The sequence below is a fragment of the Macaca fascicularis genome, chromosome 2 (genome assembly GCF_037993035.2).
Source record: "Macaca fascicularis isolate 582-1 chromosome 2, T2T-MFA8v1.1".
NCBI classification, from domain to species: Eukaryota; Metazoa; Chordata; class Mammalia; order Primates; family Cercopithecidae; genus Macaca; species Macaca fascicularis.
Window position 1 is genome coordinate 63,908,990 of NC_088376.1, and position 25,196 is coordinate 63,934,185.

The window sequence follows — 25,196 nt, forward strand, 5'->3', positions numbered from 1 at the left end:
GCAACTGCTTTTTTCATTCCTGTACATTGGTTTCTTATTTTTATTTTGTAGAGATGGGGGCCTTGCTATATTGCCCAGGCTGGTCTCAAACTCCCTGGCTCACTCAAGCAATCCTCCTATCTTGGCCTCTCAAAGTGCTGGGATTACAGATGTGAGCCATCACACCCAGCCTTAATTTTATGAAGTGGCTCATTCATGAATAATTTTTGAAAATATTTTCAAAAAAGATAAGGTTTATTAAATATTGTTTACTTGTCAGTGTGGCAATTTATGTAATTTAAGGTAAACTGATTATTTAAAGTTTGAGGGCCGAGTGCGGTGGCTCAAGCCTATAATCCCAGCACTTTGGGAGGCCGAGACAGGCGGATCACGAGGTCAGGAGATCGAGACCATCCTGGCTAACACGGTGAAATCCCGTCTCTACTAAAAAAAATACAAAAACCTAGCCGGGCGAAGTGGCGGGCGCCTGTAATCCCAGCTACTCGGGAGACTGAGGCTGGAGAATGGTGTAAACCCGGGAGGCGGAGCTTGCAGTGAGCTGAGATCCGGCCACTGCACTCCAGCCCCGGCGACAGAGCGAGACTCCGTCTCAAAAAAAAAAAAAATAAATAAATAAATAAATTAATTAATTAATTAATTAATTAAATAAAATAAAGTTTGAGATACTGAATTTTTAAATTTTTCCATGACACTGTGTTTTTAATTCATTCATTCTCCAAGCATTTATTGAGCATCTGCCTAATGCCTGATGTTGTAAAAAGTGCTAAAGAACCAGAAGTGAAAGACAGTATCAGTCTTGGTCCAAAGAATAGTTAGGTAAGAATGTAAAGCCATTTAACTTTTCTTAAGACAAATCATACAAACTTCATTTAGATTTTCATAAGAATTCCTTATGTGCATATAAACATCATAGATACAACGTTACCAGTTTTAGTCTTGCCATTTTGATGGATTTTCTTAGAGTATATGAATCTAAAGGGAAATTATTTATGATTTTTCATAAAAAGTAGATATTCATTCAATATTCACATTTCTGTACTGCTTACAGTCTACCTATCTGAAGGATAGACTTTTTTTTTTTTTTTTTAAGCTACCTGGAACATTGTAATGAAGCAGGAAGTAAACAAAAAGGAACTGAGGGGTAAAAAACAATCACAAAACTCATGTACCTTTCTCCAGTAAGAAGGTTAAACATTTTGCATGTCTTAAGGCTAGATAATTGTGCATAAAGCACCCTCTTAGAAGCAGTACTATCTGCCTATGGAGGAGAATCAAGAGCTTCTCACAGAGATCAGGGTGATGTGCTGTGGAAACCAAACTCACATACAGGAGACATGCATGCCACAACCCTCCCTTTGTGTTCCCAAGATAGCCCTAAATCATCAAGAAAATGCTGGGTTTTCTTCTGTGCATTCTTTTTGAAAAACTTTGAGAAGTATGTTTTTTCATTTTTGAAGCATTTTCATCAAAAGAGATTAAAATAATTTTTCATCACTTAGGGCATTAAAGTTGAGTTAAATGGGACATTCACTTATGTGGAACTCTTCATTCCCTGGTGGCACTCATTAAATGAGGTATTGTGGAATTTAGCTATCATTTACAGAAGTTGTATTTGAAAGATTACACAAGATACACACATAGAAATCCAAACTTAATTTTCTTTTTAATTGAAGAACTGGAAAGAATTGTGAGAATGTACCTAGTTCTTAGGAAGCATACCATTAAATATTACATTAAAATGTGTTATGTATAAAATTTTGTTTTGTACTGCTCTTGAAGGAAAGATTTCAAACAAAATTGGCATTTCATTTAATTGATAAGTAGAAATGCAATGCAAAAATGGCCAGCCACCTGTCTTCTGAAGTTCTATTAATCTTCACTATTTAATTGCCTGAATGTGGACATAGATTTGTGTTAGAAAAGAAAGCTTGGTTTGCTGTGTGTATCTCGTAAGTCATGTTGACTATTTAACGACTTCTTTATTCTAGGGCACTTGTATCAACACAATGTGTTTTGAAGAAGAATCACAGGTACTACCTGGGGTAATAGAAGGAAACTAATAATTGAGTATATTGTAGATGGCAAAGTTTATAATTTTTCTAATCTCTTTCCATAATGATTTATGACATCTGGAACTTGCTTGTTGCAACAATAAATCTTCAGGTGGATCACCCTTGTCTATGGACTATTTGGGTGTAGGACATAAAGATAGGACACTTCCACAGCAGATGTTTTTTTCTTGCTGTTTGAGAGACACCAGCCTTCACTAAGCAGTTCATTATTTTCTAAGGTTGGAGCAGCTGTGGATCACCATAATTATGGATTTATTACGTCCCTGCCAATCTACTGTGAATCCTAATTCAAATTTTACATGTCTCTTTGGGGCCTTGTTAATTTTCTCATGATTATGTGGTTCCTGACAAATGACAGTTTTGAGAATCTAAAGTTGCTTAAGTTAGTTTTTTATGAGGTATTGCCAATTGCTCATTGTTTTTAGAATGCTTAATAACCTTTTTATTTTTAATCTTACATAAAATAAAGCAGCTTCCCTTTATAATGTCTGGCTGTATTTTTACCCATCCATTTTCTCGGAGGACTGCTACCAGACTACAATTTCTAAGACTCTCTAACTTTTTAGGTTATATGGTCAAGTGGAAAGAAATAAAATGCTTAAGAAAAATATCTGGAGCATTAGAATTTTTAAATCAGAGCTATTTCAAGGTGAGGACGATGATGTGCAGCTTATTTTTGTATGCCTCAAATTTAACACAGTGCCCCATACATGAAGGCACATAATAAATGCAAGCTAAAAAATTAATTTTTTATATATATGTGTGTGTGTGTATATATATATCTCCACTGATTTTGTTTCAGTTTGGCCATCCATCTGTAACAGTGTTTGGCACGTGTTTTCTGTAAGGAGCCATGTGGTAACTATCTTCGGCTTTGCGTACCATCCAGTCCCTGTCTCAGCTGCTCAGCTCTACCACTATAGTGCAGAAGCAGCCATAGACAATATATAAACAAATGGGCAGAGCTATGTTCCAGCAAAACTTTATAAAGACGGATGTTTGGGCTTCAGTTTGCCACCCTGGATTTAGACCAAGGGTCATAAAGAGGTCTCATCTCATGTGCTAACTTTGATCGATTGGTAGCTGCCTTAGAATACTGTATTGAGAAGGATTCTCAGGGTCAATCTAGGTTCAGTGGTAAATAATTCATTAGTTAATGTCTGCCATAGGCATTGTTTTGATCTTTCCTATAATTTATCTTGAGGACACTGTGACTTGTGCAGATGGTTGCCTTTATTTCTTTGCATTGGGTGCCAAGAAACTCAGAGTTACTTTTTAATCATCTGTAACAAATATAGTTGACTCTTGAACAACCTCGATTTGAACTGCACAGGTCCACTTACACACAGATTTTCTTTTGCCTCTCACTCTTAAGACAGCAGGACCAACTCCTCCTTTCTCTCCTCCTCCTCAGCCTACTCAACATGAAGATAATGAGGATGAGACCTTTATAATAATCCACTTACACTTAATAAATAGTAAATATATTTTCCTTATGATTTTCTTAATAACATTTTCTTTTCTCTAGCTTACTTTGTTGTAAGAATACAATAGATAACACATAACGTATAAAATATGTATTAATCAACTATTTATGTTATTGGTAAGACTGTCATTCAACAATAGGCTATTAGTAGTTACATTTTGGGGGAATCAAAAGTTATTTGTGGGTTTTTGACTGTGTTGGGGTTAAGGGTCAACCGTATGTATGTAACCCCATGTTGTTTAAGGGTCAACTGTAAAAAGAATAATAAAGTACATATTTTGCATCCAACTTTATCCCTAGCTTCATCTCAATTTCACCATCTTACTTTTCTTAGTCCAGAGTTCCTAAAACTTGCCTACATAAAATATTTATGAAACCATAGACTTTACCAAAGAGCAAAGGCTTACTGGGGGTTTGCAAGGACACATCTGCAAAACATTGATGATCATAACTACCTTGCAGGGTTGGTGAGAATTAAATGAAGTAATTAATGTATAATACGAAGCCCAGTGCCTGGCACATAGTGAATACTGCATACATGGTAGCTATTAAATGTATGCCTTCAGAGAACTCCGCCAACCTACCTAGAAGGGTAAATCACATTACTTCTGATTTCTCCAGCCCTCCTTTGCAGATAGGTGGAAAAACCCCTGAAGATGTAAAAACTCTGTCCAGACTCCCCATATTTCATCTTGTGGAACTGAGTCCTCCCTGTGGGAAATACTAGGCCACCCTATACATTTGAGTCTTTTTTTTTTTTCCTACTCCTCTGTTTGTGGGGAACTTTCTATGTGGAATAGGACCACGTATCCACATACGTGATAAAAAGGATAACACAGGAAAATAACAAGGTGGGATTTGGAGTGGGGAGACCGTTGGGCTTCTTTCCTTTGCCTTTGAAAGTGCCACTTTCTTGTCATACTGGGCAATTTCCATACAATTCTTAAAAGTTCATTTTAGTTTTATTCCACTGAGTTTTGGGGCAAGAATTTTACAACTTGAGATGAGTAATTTGAAGTTAGTTGATGCTTATCAATTGATGCTATTTTAGCCCACAGTTCCCTTCATAAAATAATATCTTTTCTGACTTAAAAAATGACTAGTTTAAGACACCCAGATATGTTATAATTCTACATGCTATAGTGAAGAATCAAAATGGTGAACATTCTACACTTGAGAGAAATGTGAAAGGAGAGTTGCCAGCACTAAAGAAAAGCAACAGCATGAGTAAGAAAGAGAGTGACAAATACACAAAGTGTTAACTGGCAAGTCAGGAGGTCATTAGGCCTAACCTTGTTCTTAACTCAGACTCTTCATCATAAACCCATTTTAATGAAAAGAAAGTCAGAAACTAATTTTTCCCCACAACAAATAGAAAGTTAGTATTGGTTTTAGTTGGGCAAATGTAGTGATATTTCTCCCTTCCTTAATGTTCCTCAACAGTCCCAATGGCTGGTATCTAGTACTTCAGAGCAATTTTGAAGCCTTTTCTCCTGTAAAATTACAACTTCTATTCACCCATGGCTCTAATTTATCCACATTTTTGAAAATTCGTATCAATAAATATACTGTTTTTCCTGTCTGTGTTAGCTTCTTCTTGCTCCTTATGCCTTTGTCTGTGAACCTCCTCATCATTTTTTAGATCTTGGCTCTACATCACTCTCAGGAAAGCCTCTTCTCCCCATTCCTCCTTCACCCCCAACCAGGCTATTTAGGTTCTTTGTTTTATCTCATCAAAGAATCTTGTTCATTTCTATCTCCCCACTAGACCATAAGCACCATGACAGCAGGGATATGTCTACTTCTGCCCATTACCCAAGAACAGCTGAAAGAGCACACCCGTCTATGTAGCAAAATAGTGGGAAGATTGATGGGTGGTGGTGACAAGTCCGCCGAGCCTGGTGATAGCTGGTTGTCCAACATAGAATCTTAGTTCAACTTTGAATTTACCTGCAGAACCACTTACTCCCCCTGTAAATTTAACTGTTACTCTAAAGAGGGACAGCTCTTTAGACACTAGGAAACAACCTTTATGTAGAGAGTAAAAAATATTATTTTCATAGTTGGCCCAAAAGCAGCCATCAATTAAGAAAGCGTTCAAGCTCAACACCCAACCACCCCAAATTCTAATCACACCACTGAACTCACATCACATTGGACTAATCTATTACTTTATAGAAGCAATAATGTTAATATAAGTAACCATTTATCTCTAGCACCTAGCACAGTATCCAGCACAATCGACATCCAATAAATATTAGTTAAAAGGATATACTTCTAGCTTATGACTGTGTAACTGCCCATCCAGCTATATTCTTATGGAGTTGAAGTTGGAGTTGGGAAAAAGATGTATTTTTCTCTGTAAGGTTCATGAACTGTATGCCCATCCAGATTTTAAAATGTCATTTTCTATTTACACAAGCAGCTGCAGTCACTGCTGAAACTATAGCTTTTCCACACAATTAGGTATCTCATTTTCCTCTTGCTAAAATAAGATACCCTTTCAAACCTTGTTTGCAAAGTTATGCAACACTGCCAGTGATGCTGAGTTCCCTTCCCTTCTGTTATATTTTGCTGCAGCTTTCCAGGATTCAAAATCCCACTAGCAGTCCTTGGCAGGGAGGGTCAGCTCAGTGTTCTTACCATGCCTGGGGATGGTCAAGAGGAAATCATTGTGTTTTCACAGTGTTTTGCCACAGGTTGTTTTGTGGCCTGTTTCACGAAGCTTGCTGATATTTGCCTGATTGCCCACAAGCTGTTGGGAAAGGATTCCAGGTGCTCCCTTGCATTAGAAGTACACAAGGTCAGTTTGTTTGCTTCAGGAAAGGGCTCAACCTTTCTGAGGCTGAGAAGACTAGCAATTTTGTATGATTAAAAAAAGCCTGTGGCACTGAGGGTTGAAAGGCCATGTAGGAATGTCATTGCATATAGTCAAGGTTTTCCCAGGAATACAGCATGTTTACTTTCCAAACTCTGTCTTGGGGGATGCAGAAGGACTGTTCTTGTGGAGGGTCTTGTACAACCCTAGATGTACATCAGAATTTGTTACAAAGCTTTGTAAAAATACACATGCCTAGACCTTAGAAAATCAGAATCTCGAGGGGGTAGAATCTGGTGTTTTTCACCTGTTAGTGAGCCTGTTAAAATACAGCAAACGTTTAAAAAGCAGATTCTAGAGTCCTACCCTAAAAAAAAGTTGATTTACTAAATATGGAGCAGGCCCCATGAATCTAAATTTTTAAAGAAGGCAATCCCCTCTTTCCACCCTAGGTGACTTAGAAGCAGTTGGTTGGAATACCAGCCATGAAGAAACACTGATGAAGCCCAGTGACCTAATTTTGTAGAAAAAACTGAAGCCCTGTCCTAGTGCCCTTCCTCTGTATGGAGCTAATAAGACTTCACCATGGCCCTGTTTATGAGCTTTATACCTGGATTCCTAAAATGAAACGTTAGATACTGGGTGTGTATTTCTGGGAAGAGGATCTGTTGCTCTCAAAGATGTTTTAGTCGGGTTGAAAATAATACAAAAATATTTGAAAACACATTTTTATTATGAGATACAACAGGCTCTGGCTCTGTCCAAACCAGCAGTCCTTGCAAGTGGGTTCCTGTGATATAAAATAAGATGTGATGCTTGGCAAGTATAAAATAGTATGACATTTATATGCTTTGTGGCAGAAGAGAGGTAAATGTCAGAGTGATAGGAAGAAACATTGTAGGCACGATCCCTTTTATCTTTCTTTGTGATCATGTAGAGTTATCACTCATAGGATATTAAGACTGGTTTTAAAGCACCCATTCCCCATCCTTTTCTGCCATCATGCCCATGTTGGACTAAGTGTCAGGGAAACCCACATAGGTGAAAAAGCTTCTGTCCTACCTTCTGGTTGCTCATAAACTAGTGGGAAGGCAAATAGGTGACTAGATAGAGATACTTTGAAGTAGTTGAGAGCTGTAACAGAGATCTGAACGTAGGACATTGTGGTGACAAGTGGGAAAGCAATCGCGTTAATTCTGAGAGACTACTTTTGCAACCAAAGGGATGATTCCTATTTGTACAGAAGTTTTAAAATTATATGTATGTAGTAGATGCTACTGAATTTGTTCTTTATTTATCCATATGTGAGATACAACAAATTAAGTTTGCTTCATTAGGTTAGCCTCAAACAAGCTTTGATGGCAGGTCTCGAAGCGGGAGCCAGAGACAGAGAAAAGTAATTTAGACCTTCAAGGAGCACAGATCTTTGTGTTTTCCTCCACACAAAATTAAATTTCAAAGTAGAGAACATTTGTCTTTCTTTATCTTCACTTTCATACTTTACACTCCATTCCCAGGAGTCTCCTTGGGTGCCTTATTGCTTGTCAATCCACCTCCTTGTAGGTAAAAATCTGATCAACTTGCTCATACTAAGACTGAATATTTACTTAGTATACTACTCCTCCTGAAAATATTTACCTTTTGGTAGGTGAAGAGCTGGCGTTAACCAAAGATTGAAGCTATAATGATAGAATTTCAGGTGTCAAAAAAGGGAAAATGATTTGGGGGTGGGGATCCTTTTGGGGTTACTCATATCACACTAAATAAGGCCGTTATCAGCTCCCTGGACAGAAAGACCAGACCTTCTCCATATCCCAACTACACATACAGGGAGCCTTAATCTAATACGGGTTTTGAAGGCACCTCCTAAAGTCATGTCAGATTGGAGACAGAAGCCCAACTGGCATTCGTCTGGAGCTTCCCTGCCACCCTGGCCACACCTGCCTTCTGGAGGCCCACCCTAAAGAGCCTGGTAGATAGCTGCAAGGCAGAAGCCAAACGAGGCCTAGTAGGAGTTCTGTGGCGCTACTCCTATATAAATAGAGGTTGCCAGCCAAAGAACGTTTTTATCTGACCGTGTTTTGGCTACCTCCTAAGCGGCTGCTCTACTGTCATAGCTTCAGAGTTCTTTTTGATTAATAACTCATGAGTGTTTTATAATTCACTTCTAACAGTCCCATTGGCTTCCTGAATTTCCAAGGGCATTTTCAGTTAGCATTCCACATGGAACTTTCTGGAATACATTTGGATAGCACTAATGGAAGTTAATATTTCTCCAAGCTCTATAGCCCAAGATTCAGAAAGGGAAGGGAATTTTATCAGTAATTAACCATAATTTTCTCTGAAATAGGAAACATAGTTCTCTCTGTAAACAAATATTACTTTGCAGTTTTCTTCTATAGATCTCATGTGTATAGAATGTGAAACATCTTCTTTCTATAACTGCAGAAAAGACAGGAACTCACCCATCACAAAATTTAGCCAGATTGCTTTGACCGAGTGCTGCTTGTTTTCTCAACAGGTTGATGAGAAAGTCCGACATTAGGCTGTTTTATCCCTCAGGAGAACATAGATGTGTATGTGTGCTTTAAAACAAAAGGATCATGAAACTAGTACAAACTATTCCCCCTGAATCCCTTAACCTATCCCTGGATCATGTGTAATATTGAGGGACAAAGAATTCATCATCACTGTGGCAGTAGGGAAGTAAGGTCAACTTTTTGTTAGACTGTAAAGCAGATACATTTTTTAATCCTTTAGAGTTTGAGGGTAGATTTCCATCGAAATAATAAGATAAGGAAAATGGGCCACATAGGTGAACAATGTTTGATAATTTGGCAAAATTATATTTTATTGCAATTACAGGGTAAGATCTAGAAAAGAGAGGTAAGTTAGTTTTTATGTACAAAAGCATCCATCTGCAATTAGGGAAGCCATCAGACAGAAAGTGGGATTTGAGTGATATTTTCACACGCTGGCATACTTGGTGCTGCCACATGAATATAGTGTCAGATTGAATATGAATTAGATGACTGATAAAGTTATTTAATGCTTAAACTAAATGGGAACTTTAGTCTTCATATTCCATCGGTTAGATGACTTCAAGTCTTTCACACACTGAGTGTTATGCCCTCTGCGGTAGTCATTTTACCACATGACTAGCATTTGCACGTCTGCAGCTTTCGTTCTCCAGAGCAATCTTAAATCTCTGTAATAGGTGTAAGATTTCATTTTTATGCTTCTGGTTTAAGCTTGGGACTTTTTCCTGATGCCATCTCTCTTGAAGGAATCAAATTTGCCTTCTTGAGGCAGAATTATGAATTCAGGAGTGCAAGATGGTCATCTTATTTGAATAACCTCTCCAGGTTAGAAGTGCCGAAGACTAAAAATGGCAAGAAATGACACTCTTGGCAGGCATGAGAGAGTAACTCCCTTGCCTTATGTTCTCTTCCTGGTGGGCAAGGGCACTCACTCTGACTTTATTTTAAAGTGCCTGGAGCCAAAGAGCAGCTGTCAAAAGTTAATGATATGTTACCATAAGAAAGATGGATTCCAAGGTGAAACTAAGTAAATTAACGTGTGGTCTGTGTGCTGGCTGCTGCCAGGTCAGCAAACACACATCCCTTCTCTTCAAGGGCAGGGAAACCTTGCTTGCGCTAAAATATTACTCTCTTCTGTCTTCTTTCTTCCTCTAGTGTGAATTTCGAAGCATTCCCATGATAATCTCTCCTTTATCTTGTGAATACCTTATGATTGTCCCTCAGTGACCATTTCCCTAAATTCAGCCCTTTTTCTTTTTTCTTTTTTCTTTTTTTTTTTTAATTATACTTTAAGTTCTAGGGTACATGTGCATAACGTGCAGGTTTGTTACATATGTATACTTGTGCCATGTTGGTGTGCTGCACCCATCAACTCGTCAGCACCCATCAACTCATCATTTACATCAGGTATAACTCCCAGTGCAATCCCTCCCCCCTCCCCCCTCCCCCCTCCCCATGATAGGCCCCGGTGTGTGATGTTCTCCTTCCCAAGTCCAAGTGATCTCATTGTTCAGTTCCCACCTATGAGTGAGAACATGCAGTGTTTGGTTTTCTGTTCTTGTGATAGTTTGCTAAGAATGATGGTTTCCAGCTGCATCCATGTCCCTACAAAGGACACAAACTCATCCTTTTTTATGGCTGCATAGTATTCCATGGTGTATATGTGCCACATTTTCTTAATCCAGTCTGCCACTGATGGACATTTGGGTTGATTCCAAGTCTTTGCTATTGTGAATAGTGCCGCAGTAAACATACGTGTGCATGTGTCTTTATAGCAGCATGATTTATAATCCTTTGGATATATACCCAGTAATGGGATGGCTGGGTCATATGGTACATCTAGTTCTAGATCCTTGAGGAATTGCCATACTGTTTTCCATAATGGTTGAACTAGTTTACAATCCCACCAACAGTGTAAAAGTGTTCCTATTTCTCCACAGCCTCTCTAGCACCTGTTGTTTCCTGACTTTTTAATGATTGCCATTCTAACTGGTGTGAGATGGTATCTCATTGTGGTTTTGATTTGCATTTCTCTGATGGCCAGCGATAATGAGCATTTTTTCATGTGTCTGTTGGCTGTATGAATGTCTTCTTTTGAGAACTGTCTGTTCATATCCTTTGCCCACTTTTTGATGGGGTTGTTTGTTTTTTTCTTGTAAATTTGTTTGAGTTCTTTGTAGGTTCTATTCAGCCCTTTTTCTACTCAGTATTTGCAGAATTGATTCTCATCTTACTTCCCTGTATGTCTTCCTCAGTGCCAAAGTCTCCTCACAGGAAAGGGCCACTGATCAGATGCCCTTAAAGCCAGATCTAGCATCTTATTTTATGACTTATCAGTGTTTTAAAATTTATCAGTGTTAAATTTACTGTTGACATGAGTGCAAAGATGAGTCCTTTTGCTTTTGCTTTTGTCCCTTTTTTTCCAGCTTTAGAAGGCTGTGTCCATTCACAGTCAACACATGTAACTGAAGCAGAAGCCCTGTGTGCTTTTTAGGCATATATGTGGTGTAAACATAAATTAAAAGACACTGCCATCAATTATTTGTCTCATTCAGTTTAATGGAGCTTGAGGGTTTCTCTCTCTTTTCAGATTATAATTGTGTGTGTTCAGGTGTGTTAAATAAAATGGAGGGGGAAAGGTAATTTATAAAATTGTGAAATTTGAGGGGTATTAAAATTCTTAAACTCTTTATCTTGGCAAAGCACTCTCTAGACCATCCATGAGGCAAAAATCCCTTTTCTTCTTAAGATGCTTGTCTCAGGTTTTGAAATCTTAAAATCTCAACTCATGGTTTTTCAGTTAGTTGGAAATTGCGTCTCTATATCAGGACCAACATTTACAACATACTTCATTACAAAGTTAATGATAAATCCATTTCTTGGTTTAAAAAGTATCTTCTAAATAAGAATTTATTGAGTATAGAAGCACTTTCTTTTTGATTATCATTACCTAAAACTTCATAAAATTGCTTACTATTCACTAAGTCTTAGAATTGGTAGTAAAATAGAATATTTGTTAACAACTGAAGGAACAAAAAATAAAAAACTCACACAACTGTGACATATGAATTATTAAGTAAAAATTATTATGTGATGAAGCATATTTTCATAGTTAAGGATATCAGAAGCCTGTTTTTATTTTAAGTCCACTAAAGGTCAAAATGAGTAACGTAACAAAGTGAGTAAAGTAACTTGACTATGACACTTTTTTTTTTTTCCCAGAGAAATATACTAAAAGTGATTTGAAACATTGGTCTAGTTTGCTGGTCATCTTTTTCTAATGGCAGCTCTATTAGAATTTAATTACATCACTTAATATGAAGTCAAGCTTCATATTGAGACAAGCTTTTGGCTCCCTGGAAACTTGCAGATAAGTTTAATACTTTTCCCTCACAGAGATTTTGGGAGGGTCATGGTGATGGTGGTGGATATTCCTAAAATATGGAGTGATGAATGTTTTCAGGCTTACTGTTAAATTTGCAACAGTGAATTTAATATGTTGTGTAACTTTACTCAGTTTTCCCGTTGCTTTTAACAGCTTTGCCCTCAGCTTTAGCTTCCAGTTACGCAGCATTGAAGGCATGTTTTTCTTTCCCATCTGTTGGGAAGCTTTGCTCATGTGTTCTTTTGTTCTCTTCTGGGTTTTATCCCAGCCTGGGCTGCTTTACCGTGTAAAGAAGTGACCACAGAAGGCATCGCCATCTTTGTAAAAAATTAATATTTTTTTCTAATTTAAAAGCAATTTGTGTTTCCTGCTCCAGTACTCACTGTATAACCGAGGATAAGTTTCTTAACCTCTCTGAGTCTGTTTCTTCATCTGTAAAAATCTGTTAGGGTTGTTGTAAGGATTAAATATGCTAACACATTTAAAGCATTCAGCACAGTGCTGGCACATAGAAATATTGTTTTATTTTATAAAATTTGGAAAACTTTAGAGAGAAAAAGTAAGTCACCCCAATGTTTATTACTCTGAGATAACTAATGATATACATTAATTTAATTCACCCATTTTTTTCCTCATAGATGAGGTATACAAACTACTTTGTAATCTCCTTGTTTTTGAAAGTGTCTCACTCTGTCACTCAGGCTGGAGTGCAATGGTGCCATCTCAGCTCACTGCAACCTCCACCTCCCAGGGCTCAAGCAATCCACCCACCTCAGCCTCCTGAGTAGCTAGGACCACAGGTGCGTGCCACCACGCCTGGCTGTTTTTTTGTATTTTTAGTAGAGACAGGGTCTTGCCATGTTGCCCAGGCTGGTCTTGATCTCCTGAGCTCAAATGATCCACCTGTCTCAGCCTCCCAAAATGCTAGGATTACAGGGGTGAGCCACTGTGTCCAGCCTTAATCTGCTTTTTATTATGAATATTTTCCTACATAATTTAGTACTCTTTTATAACACAATTTTTAATTGCTTATTCTGTTGATAGTTTCTTTTGCTGTGTGGAAACTCTGTAGTTTAATTAAGTCCCATTTGTCTATTTTGTTGCTTTTGCCTTTAGGATCTTCATAATCAATTCTTAATAATCAATTCATAATCAATTGCCTAGGCCAATGTCTGGAAGAATATTTCCTAGGTGTTATTTTTCTTTTTGAGTCAGAGTATCGCTCTGTCATCAGGCTGGAGTGCAATGATGTGATCTCTGCTTACTGCAACCTCTGCCTTCTGGGTTCAAGCGATTCTCCTGCTTTAGCCTCCCGAGTAGCTGGGACTACAGCACGCGCCACCACGCCCAGCTAATTTTTGTATTTTTAGTAGAGACAGAGTTTCACCATATTGGCCAGGATGGTCTCGATCTCTTGACCTCGTGATCTGCCTGTCTTGGCCTCCCAAAGTGCTGTGATTACAGGTGTGAGCCACCGCACCCGGCCTTCTTTCTTAAGTTATTTTTTTTAAATTGCTCTTTAAATTCTACCAGAATTATTTCCTGATTATTTTTCCGTGTTCCCCTCCTATCTTAATTTCTCTCCCTAAAGGCTGTTTAGCACTTAACATAACTCATGCATTAAATAAATATATTAATTTATCTCAGGATTCATGCCTATTTTTGCATTACTTTGTAAAATGTGTTTTTCTAGTATTTCATGTGTTTTGTTTGCATATTAAGATTGCAGGTTCCTTTATGGTAAAGGCTTGTTTTCCCAACAGTTCAAGCCTAATATGTATTACTCAGCAGACAGTCAATAAATTAGAATTGGCCGGCTAACAAGTTTTCTTTTTAAGATAAATTGTGAAACATTTAGCAGCTCTTGAAATACACTTTTACACCACCCCACCCAAATTATTTAATATGTATTGGTTCTTAAACAATATACCATATAATAGTAAATAGTTTTTTAGCCTAATGACCAGCATCAGCATTCTAGCTACATTTCCAGAATTTAGGTTCTTAATCATTTTGCTTCTTTTCATTTATCCTTCTTACCCACTGAGTTCTTTTTATAGAGTTTACTGTAACCCTTTAATGTCTTCCAGACTAACGCTGGAATGGGTAATATAAATATATGTCAATTCTATAAGAAGGTACATTCAGCACCTTTTATGCCCTGCCTTGTAAGTTTTTAGTTCATCTTTTTACTCTGGCTGTTGCCGAAGCCACCGTCTTTTCATGTCTAACTGGAGGGAACCTGTGAACTCTTTTGCACTTTCTTCCCTAAGGTTTCTCTTCAGCCATTTAGGATACATCTGGCTAAGCATAAAGCTGAAAGTCCAGGGGTAATTAACATCCTGCAAGGCAACTTTAACTCAGGTGTACTGCTCTGATGTACGTTATACATGATTCCTCAAAGGGTCCCTAGAAGAATCAATCAAGCCCATTGTTAAATGCAGAAATAAAGGCAAGAATGGAGAAGATCAAATGATTATGGAGAGGAAAACATTAAATAAAGCTTCACACAGCTTTAAGTGTGAAACACATAATTTGCCATTTTGTCATGTGAATGATGATTGGGTTTGAGCTGTTTACTTTTCTAAAATAATGGCATGAAAGAAAATTAAAGACCAAGAATAGTTCCATTTGCCAGTAGAAAACCAGACTTTTATTCTCTATCTGAAATTGTGAAAGGAAGATCTGTATGCAAGCAAAGAATTAGGAACTGTCAAAACATCTTCTCCCAAGCTATCTGAAAGTACTTGTTTTTTGCATAGTGTCAAAGTATTGCGCTTCTGTGGTACAAAGCATTGAACCAGATATGGGGCAACATAATAATGTGTAAGATACAGTCCTTATTTCTGCCACATGGAGGAGCTAAAGTACCTATACCTGTACAAATACAAAATAATTGGAAAGCTGTTGGATGCTCTTAGATGTTCAAGTTAGGTTAGGCAATACTAACAGTATATACATGGCTTTTGAGCCAAACTTTGAAAAATGAAGGATTGGCTAAAACCAGTAAGAGACCTCAGTATTTGGTTTTCTGTTCCTGTGTTACTTTGCTAAGGATAATAGCCTCCAGCTGCATCCATATGCCTGCAAAGGACATGATCTTATTCTTTTTTATGGCTGCATAGTATTCCATGGTGTATATGTACTACATTTTCTTAATCTAGTTTATCATTGATGGGCATTTACGTTGATTCCATGTCTTTGCTATTGTGAATAGTGCTGCAATGAGCATATGTGAGCGTGTGTCTTTATAATAGAATGATTTCTATTCCTTTGGGTATATACCCAGTAATGGGATTGCTGAGTTGAATGGTATTTCTGTCTTTCTGTCTTTGAGGAATTACCATACTGTCTTCCACAATGACTGAACTAATTTACACTCCCACCAGCAGTGTAAAATGTTCCTTTTCCTCCTCAACCTTGCTATCATCTGTTATTATTTGACTTCTTAATTATAGCCTTTTTGACTGGTGTTAGATGGTATCTCATTGTGTTTTTTTTGTTTTGTTTTGTTTTTTGTTTTTTTGAGACGGAGTCTTGCTCTGTAGCCCAGGCTGGAGTGCAGTGGCATGATCTCGGCTCACTGCACGCTCCGCTTCCCAGTTCACACCATTCTCCTGTCTCAGCCTCCCGAGTAGCTGGGACTACAGGCGCCCGCCACCATGCCCGTGTAATTTTTTGTATTTTTGGTGGAGATGGGGTTTCACCGTGTTAGCCAGAATGGTCTTGATCTCCTGACCTCGTGATCCGCCCACCTCGGCCTCCCAAAGTGCTGGGATTACAGGCGTGAGCCACCATGCCCAGCCTCTCATTGTGTTTTAATTTGCATTTCTCTAAAGATCAGTGATGTTGAGCTTTTTGTCATGATTGTTGGCCACATGTATGTATTCTTTTGAAAGGTATCTATTCATGTCATTTGTCCACTTTTTTATGGGGTTGTGTTTTTCTTGTAAATTTGTTTAAATTCCTTATAGATGCTGAATATTAGGCCTTTGTCAGGTGCAGAATTTTCAAAAATTTTCTCCCATTCTGTAGGTTGTCTGTTTACTCTGATGATAGTTTCTTTTGCTGTGCAGAAGCTCTTTAGATTAATTAGATCCTATTTGTCAATTTTTGGTTTTTTTGCAGTTGCTTTTGGTGTCTTCATCATGAAATCTTTGCCCGTGCCTATGTCCTGAATGGTGTTGCCTAGGTTATCTTCCAGGGTTTTTATAGTTTGGAGTTTTACATTAAAGTCTTTAATCCATCTTGAGTTAATTTTTGTATATTGTGTAAAGAAGGGGTCCAGTTTCAATCTTCTGCATATGGCTAGCCAGTAATCCCGTGATGTGCTTTCAATAATACAGAGTACATCAATATTTGTAAAATGTGAATTATGGAACTATTTCCTGTACCTCATAGGTATTTCAAGGAGGAAAATTAATGACAGATATTACACTGAGTAACAAGGTAGTGTGAGTTTAAAAACAGTTATTGATGGGTGCAGCACACCAACATGGCACAAGTATACATATGTAACAAACCTGCACGTTATGCACATGTACCCTAGAACTTAAAGTATAATAATAATAATAATAATAATAATAAAAACAGTTATTGTGCAGTGTGTCTCTTCATTTTCCAGTGTCAGGGAAAAAATGTTATTAAATTCTACAATTAAATATGTTGCACAAATGTGCTGAGTCCATTTACATTTTATGGAATAATTTCTTTTGTTCTGCACTAGCTGGCTGGCAGAGAAATTGAACAATGTTTGGTGATGTTAAAGTTGTAATTTTGTCAGCAACAGAATTAGGAAATATAAATATAAATCTCGAAATAAAACGTGTTGTGTTATCTTTGGCTACTCTAGGGGCTAAAATACAACTTTTCACCACCACTTCTCAGTGGACTTTTCCTGGGAAGTCAGTTGTCATTGTTCTGGCAAGTTTCTTTTCATCCATCCTGAATTGTGTTAACATTTAAAGGGAAGGTTATAAAGAAGTATATTTTAGGGTATCTACCCAAAGGAAAAGAAGTTATTATATGAAAAAGACACATGTACGTGCATGTTTATAGCAGCACAATTCACAATTGCAAAATTGTGGAACCAACCTAAATGCCCACCAACCAACAAGCGGTAAAGAAAATGTGGTGTATTTACACCATGGTATGCTACCCAGCCATAAAACAGAATGAAATAATGGCATTTCCAGCAATTTAGATGGAGTTGGAGACCGTTGTTCTGTGAGAAGTAACTGAGAAATGGAAAACTATAAATTCTCACTTTTAAGTGGGAGCTAAGCTATGAGGATGCAAAGGCATAAGAATGATATAATGGACTTTGGGGACTTAAGGGGGAGGGTGGGAAGGGGATGAGGGATAGAAGACTAAATATTGGGTACAGTGTACACTGCTCCAGTGACGGGTGCACCAAAATCTCAGAAATCACCACTAAAGAACTTATTCATGTAACCAAAATCACCTGTTCCCCAAAAACTACTGAAATAAAATTTTTACAAACCAAATACATTTTAAAGACAATTTTAAAAAATTACAATAGTAAGAACCTGGAAGCAATACGAAAACGTGGAATGTAGAAAGTATTGTCTGAGCGTGCAATCCCAGCACTTTGGGAGGCTGAGGCAAATGGATTACCTGAGATCAGGAGTTCAAGACCAGCCTGGCCAACATGGTAAAACCCCGCTCTACTAATAACACACACACACAAAATTAGCCGGGCATGGTGGCAGGCTCTTGTAATCCTAGCTACTCAGGAGACTGAGGCAGGAGAATCACCTGAACCCAGTAGGCAGAGGTTGCAGTGAGCCAAGATCACTCCATTGCACTACAACCTGGGCAGCAAGAGTGAAACTCTGTCTCAAAAAAATAAAAATAAAAAAATAAAGTGTCTTCCACAATTGGAGTATGTTCTTCCATATCTTCTCCTATGCCTATATGATAATACTAAATATGTGTGTCACTTAATTGTACTCATATATATATATGTTGTAGGATATACTATACCTGATATTCTGTGACTTTGATTTTTTTTTTTTTTTTTGAGACGGAGTCTCGCTCTGTCACCCAGGCTGGAGTACAGTGGCCGGATCTCAGCTCACTGCAAGCTCCGCCTCCCGGGTTTACGCCATTCTCCTGCCTCAGCCTCCCGAGTAGCTGGGACTACAGGCGCCCGCCACCATGCCCGGCTAATTTTTTGTATTTTTTTAGTAGAGACGGGGTTTCACCGTGTTAGCCCGGATGGTCTTGATCTCCTGACCTCGTGATCCGCCCGTCTCGGCTTCCCAAAGTGCTGGGATTACAGGCTTGAGCCACCGCGCCCGGCCGTGACTTTGATTTTTAACCTCAACAATATATCATGGTATTCTTCCTGGTCAGCACATATAGTCCTATCTCATTTTTTCCAAAGGCTATAGAGGATATTACTCTATAAATGAAAAAAATGGAACCTCTGTTGATTAGCATGTATCATATATATATCAGTATGTATGTTTAATGTATACTTATTTTATTGCATAATTAATAGCTGTACAGAATTTTAAAAATTGATACATTGTAACTTTACATATTTATGAGGTACAGTTTGATGTCTCAATACATGTATGTCTTGTATATTGTTCAAATCAAGGTAGTAAACATGTCCCTTACCTCATTCATTTATAATTTACTTATGTTGGGAACATTCAAAAACAGTTATTCTAGCTATTTTGTAACATAAAACACCTTACTGAGAACCATAGTCACCCACTGTGCAACAGAACACTACGGGGTTTTTATTTTCTGTGTAGACAAGTCTGCCTTACTCTAAGAAAAGATTGCCCCAGAGACCATCTTTTCATTGTTTTTTTTTCAGCAGTTTTTATTGTTGTTGTTATTGTGTGTGTGAAGTTTTATACTGGTTGTGAATATAATTTTGAACAATATATGGAGGACTTCACTGACTGATTTATTAACCTTAGACACTATGTGAGTAAAGCAGGACTGTACTGCAAGGAGATGCTAAACTTTTGACATTCCCAAGAGAGAAGTTTTATAAATTTCAGAATTCCCCTGATTTATGCATGCCTCTCTGTCACTTAATTATGCTCATAAAATTCTGCTTAACTAGCACTGGGATTCTTAACTTGGAGAGAAAATAGTATGCTACCACTGCAACCTACCAGAAGAACATATCAGAATCTTTGGGAAAATCTTTTCAAAATATGCATATCTTCCTTCCTACCCTCTACCCCCAAGTGGAACATGCTTACCTGATTGAAAATCACTGCATGTAATTAGTTGTTACTAATTGGAATGTAACTATCTGGGAATGTGTTGTACAGATAGTGTAAAAGCAAAAAACAAACAGCAACAACAACAACAAACTTGTCAAAGTAAGAATTATATATATGTCAGCTTAAGGCATTTAAGTGGTGAAGAGGTTTTTTTTTTCCCCCTGCCCCCCCCACCAAGGTTAAGGGGCTTTGTCTTAAATCTCCTCATTTTCTGTTTATCCCATTATTTCATTATCGATCCTAGCAGAGGACTCTCCTTTATAAAATTCACTTTACAAGAGTTCTTGTGTAAACATTAATGAGTAGAGACTAACAAAACAAAGTAGGGATGTGGATGCCATAGCATGGATGGGGTCATTGCTGAGATGAGTGACTGTCTTCTGTATTGTAGACAAGGGCAAGTCAAATTTGTATCCAGCAAAATCACTATCAGGGGCCTTCAGTTCACTATAATAGTTGAAACTCTGAGCACTAATTCTGTGAATATCTAACCAAATCTATCATCTTTTATACCTTTAAACCTAGTAGAAAACTCTTAGAGGTTTGCGATTCTGTCTATTTGAAGATCACCTTACTGGGTACAGTGGATACTAAAATGACGATGACAAGGACATGCCTGTCTGGAGGGTGGTTCACAGTGCTTTGAGCTTTCTCTGTAGCACCTGAGGGTAAGTAAAAAGTCTAAGAGGAGAATTTCTAATGGAGTTCTCTCTGTCTGTTTTATCTGCAGACTGCAGCTGAATATGTAAAATCTCGACTCCCAGAGGCCCTTAAACAGCATCTTCAGGACTACGAGAAAGACAAAGAAAATAGTGTATTGTCTTACCAGACCATCCTTGAACAGCAGATTTTGTCAATTGACCGAGAAATGCTAGAAAAATTGACCGTATCCTATGATGAAGCAGGTATGTTTGTTTTTAAAACACACATTTTTTTTTTCTCCTTGCAAAAATATTTCATTATAAACCTTGGTTAAACTTGGTAAAAGGTTAAGGGCAAACTGGATTCAAAGTTATGTAACGTGGACTAATAGTAAGTTTCTTCTCTGCAGTTTTAGTCTCAAGATGGTCAGAAGATTCCTAAAAATGGATCTTAAATATCAAATACCTTTAAAATTTTGGTCTTTTTTATTGAGCTTTTTTTGGCCTTTTATTAACCGGGTACTCCTAAAGTGTTATTTCAATTTGGATAGCAACTGAAAACTTTTACATCTGAGAATCCAAGAAATGTTATTTGATTCAAATATTTGAGTTAATTTTAGTTGTTTTCTTTTCTAAAGAGGTATTTTTGTTTTTTGTTTTTTTTTTGTCAAACTGTTAAGCTAATCATTACTTTCTTTTCCTTAGCAACTCAGACACTACCACATCAGAGACTTCATCTCACTGCCTGCCATAGGTTCTTCTCATCCAAGGGAGCTTATTAATGAAGTCATGGACAGACCTCCTTATAACATTATTTCCTCCTTATAACATTATTTTAATCTATTATATGGTCTGTCAGCTAAGACCCAATTTTAATTAAATGAGTATAGTATTACTTGGAATTATTAAAATCTTTAATAAAATTAAACTTAAGCAGCAGACCCTGATTAAAATTGCTGTACCTCTCCACCTCCCCCTCTCAAAAAAATTGGAGGAAAAAGTATAGGAAAAATGGTTTCTAATGGTCAAATGTTAATGGTATTCTTCTATTAATGCCAAGAACTTCTGTTTCTATTTTTACAAGGATTTTTTAGCATATATCTTATTTTCTTCATCAGAATCTATGCATGCTCAATACTTTCTTACCACTTGATTTCAAGTTCAAATAGCAAACAGAAGAGCAAATCACACAAAACAAAACATTATAGTACATTCGCCTAACCACTTAACCAATATTTCTAGTTACTAAGCTGCCCCCGTGTATATTCCACCCTCTAACCCCTTCACCTCCCTCTGAGGCAGGATCTATATTTCCAGTTTTGCCCAGGACATCTCTGCTTCTCTGATTCTTCTTTGCTTTTTTTTCGTTTTCCAGACACATTGGCTTTCTTCTGCCTAGCATTTTCGTTATTTTCAATATTCTTCTCATTGGTATTCTTATTCATCTCTTCTCTCATCCTTAATGGAATAAAGTAAGGTTTTGATCAGTCCCAACCAAAATCATATTTAAATATTCATAGCATCTTATAGATCATAGAACTCATATAGTCCATTCACTATGACCATTTTATGGTGAGAAAACAAACTCATGGACTTGCCTGAAATAATGCAGTTACTTAGTTGTAAAAACTGGGACACCAACTTCCTAATTACGAATCAAGCTATGCTTTTACTACACTGATGCAGGTTCTCATTTGCTCAGTAAGCACTTGTTGAATGCATGGCAATATACTAGGCAGTTGAAGCAAAGAGAAAAGCAGTGAAAACATGGAAAGGAATCTGAGATGTAGAAAATAGATCTTGCTTAAAGTCTTGCTGGGGGGCTAAAACATACATGTATGAGCTCTAGAGAAAAATTTCTGAGGAGTTTGGGACTAAATACACCCCGTAATATCTTCAAGTTATTAAAGTTAAGATGAAATGTGGAGTCAAGAAATAGTAGAAATGGCTGAAATTTTCCATGAAATTCTGTAGAGGGGGCATTATTTTAAACCTTGAAGGGCAAATGGTGGGCAAGTATTTGTGAAGAGAAGGGGGATGCATTCTAGTGGATGAAGGGGCACAAGGAGACATCAAGGTGAGCATGAACATTAGCTGCAATCACCCACCACTCAAGTTTTTCCTGCCTCAGGAGTAATTTTCCACTCTCCTGCACTGTTGTTGAGCAGCAACTGATCCTCAGAGGTACACTTGCACATGGCTTTTAGGGGCTAATAGTTTGGCATAGAATTAATCTGTCAATAATGTAGCATGAAACGGTGGAAATAAACACAAGATTGAGAGTTAGAGGATCTAAGATCTAGGCCTTCCCCCAGGTTAATACTGGTGTGATCTTCGGCAAATTAACCTCTTAGAACCTATGTTTCTTCATCTGTAAAATTGGGCTAATGTAATCTCACAGGGCTATTATAACAATAAAATATTATCATGTTTGGGGAAGTCCTTAGAGATCATATTGCAAATGCTAATTAATGCCACTAGTGATGAATGAGAACAGATTTGGACCTTGTCTATCCCTTAAACCAGTGTAAAGTACACCTGACCCTTGCACAACATGGGGGTTAGGGATGCCAATTCTTCATGCAGTCAAAAATTAGCATAAAACTTTTGATTCCCCAAAAATCTTAACTACTAATAGCGTACTGTTGACCAGAAACCTTACTGATTACATAAACCGTCAATTAACACATATTCTGTATGTTATATGTATTTATACCGTATTATTATGACTAATTAAGCTAGATAAATTTATGAAAATAATAAAAAAGAGAAAATATATTTACTATTTATTAAATGGAAGTGGACCATCATAAAGGTCTTCATCCTCACTGTCTTTACTTTGAGTAGACTGAACAGACTGCTGAAGAGGAGAGGAAGAACTGGTCTTGCTGTCTCAGGGGTGTCAGAGACAGAAGAAAATGCACATATAAATGGGCCCATGCAGTTAAACCTATGTTGTTCAAGGGCCAGCCGTATTCTAACTTAGTCTTTTCTTGGCATGTAGTGTTTGGGAAGGCAGAGGGGAAGTTTTTTAAGTGATCTTCAGAAGCTTTGAAAAGTCTAGCAACATCTATTTGATAAAACACCCACTCTGAGCTTAGTTTGCCTTTGGTCATCTCTGCATGAGGTGATGCAGGGCAGTGGATGTGGGAGGATAGGCTATGTGTATGCATGAGTGAATGAGTGTCACTGTGTGTTGCAAAACCAAAAGTCACTACCTCCAGCTCCATAACCCATATGTTAATGATTTCAGTCAAAGAAAGAGGATAAGAAAAAAATATTACTATTTAGCAGAAAAATATAATAATACAAAAGAATTAGGATAGAAAATTGGTAATAGTAGGCCAGGTGTGGTGGCTCATGACTGTAATCCTAGCACTTTGGGAGGCCGAGGTGGGTGGATCATGAGGTCAGGAGATCGAGACCATCCTGGGTAACACGGTGAAACCCTGTCTCTACTAAAAATACAAAAAATTAGCCAGGTGTGGTGGCAGGTGCCTGTAGTCCCAGCTACTCAGGAGGCTGAGGCAGGAGAATGGCGTGAACCCAGGAGGCAGAGCTTGCAGTGAGCCAAGATTGTGCCACTGTACTCCAGCCTGGGTGACAAAGCGAGACTCCATCTCAAAAAAAAAAAAAAAGAAAAAGAAAATTGCTAGTAGTATCCAATATGTGCAGATATAACCATCCTACAGAGAAGCTTCCTGACTTAGAATGGTTTAATTTAGTAGTTTTTGACTTTATGATGGTGCAAAAGTGATGCACATTCAGTAAAATCTGTACTTCACGTACACCCGTTTTGTTTTTCATTTTCAATATAGTATTCACTAAATTACATGACATTCAACACTTTATTCATTTTATTATGAAATAGACTTTGTGTTAAATGACTTTGTCCAACTACAGGCTAATGTAAGTGTTCTGAGCATATATAAGTTAGTCTAAACTAAGCTATGATGTTCAGTAGGTTAGGTGTATTAAATGAATTTTCACCTTAGGATATTTTCAATTTACAATAGGTTTATCAGGACATAATCTCATTCTAAGTCAAGGAGCATCTGTACTAAGACACTCATTTGCTTCAACTGTTTAGCTTCTTTCTATGCTATCTTAGTTTTGACTTCCTCACATTCTTGATTCAGCTCTCCCAGTTTTAGGAGATAGTTAATTATTAGTTAGAAGATATCTTGGTCTCTAGAAAGGTTAATTTGTCTTTAATACTGATTCACTGATAAATTAGCCTGAGTGACTTAATGACAATTACTGCTATTTGTAGTGTCTAAACTTCTATTAATAAAAAACCAATTAATGAAAAAAACACTTAGACATTTTTCTAAAATCATTGGCTCAGAATTTTTTCACCCTCTCCTTTTTTTCTTTCTCTTTCTCTTCCCATTTAATACATATATACTTTAATGCTTTGCCCATCCACAAAATTCAGCTATCTAGCAACCTTGAATTCAGCAAAGAAATGGGAAGTGAGCAAAAACCATGTGTGTACAACCCTACCGTGTCACAGAACTGTGGACAAGTCCATACAACAGAGGCTTTCAATTCTCACCTAGAATCTATATATTTTTATTTTATATAGTTCTGAAGGTTATATTTTCCAATGTGATATTTTCTTCTATAAAATTCTTTTTCTGACTTAAAGTGTTAAACTTTAATTGCAGAAATGAACAGAAATACATAGAACAGTATAATCTGAGAATAATTGTCAGTAATCTTACTACTGTAAACACTTTGGTATGTTTTCCTCACTCTAAGCATTTTTAAAATGTAGTTGGTATCTGGTAGTTTTATTGTAATTTTATATCCTGCTTTTTGCATTTAACATTATTACATAAGCACTTCCTCATTTCATTAAAGCCTCTTCATGTGAAGATAATTTTAATGGCTACATCATACTCTATTTGAAAGTATCACTCACTCTTACGTTGGACATTTTCATTTTTGTTTTGCTCTTATGACTAATGCTGCAAG

The 25,196-nt window shown here is 37.3% G+C and overlaps 1 protein-coding gene across 4 annotated transcripts in view; it reads left to right on the forward strand.

Annotated features, from left to right (window-relative positions):
- PPM1L (protein phosphatase, Mg2+/Mn2+ dependent 1L) overlaps positions 1 to 25,196 on the forward strand; it is a 301,260-nt gene that overhangs the window by 189,931 nt on the left and 86,133 nt on the right. For all 4 annotated transcript variants that reach the window (XM_005546260.5, XM_015445263.4, XM_074031344.1 and 1 more), the window contains one exon: positions 20,306 to 20,480. In XM_005546260.5, coding sequence (XP_005546317.1) covers positions 20,306 to 20,480 — 175 coding nt within the window. The remainder of the gene's footprint in view (positions 1 to 20,305; positions 20,481 to 25,196) is intronic.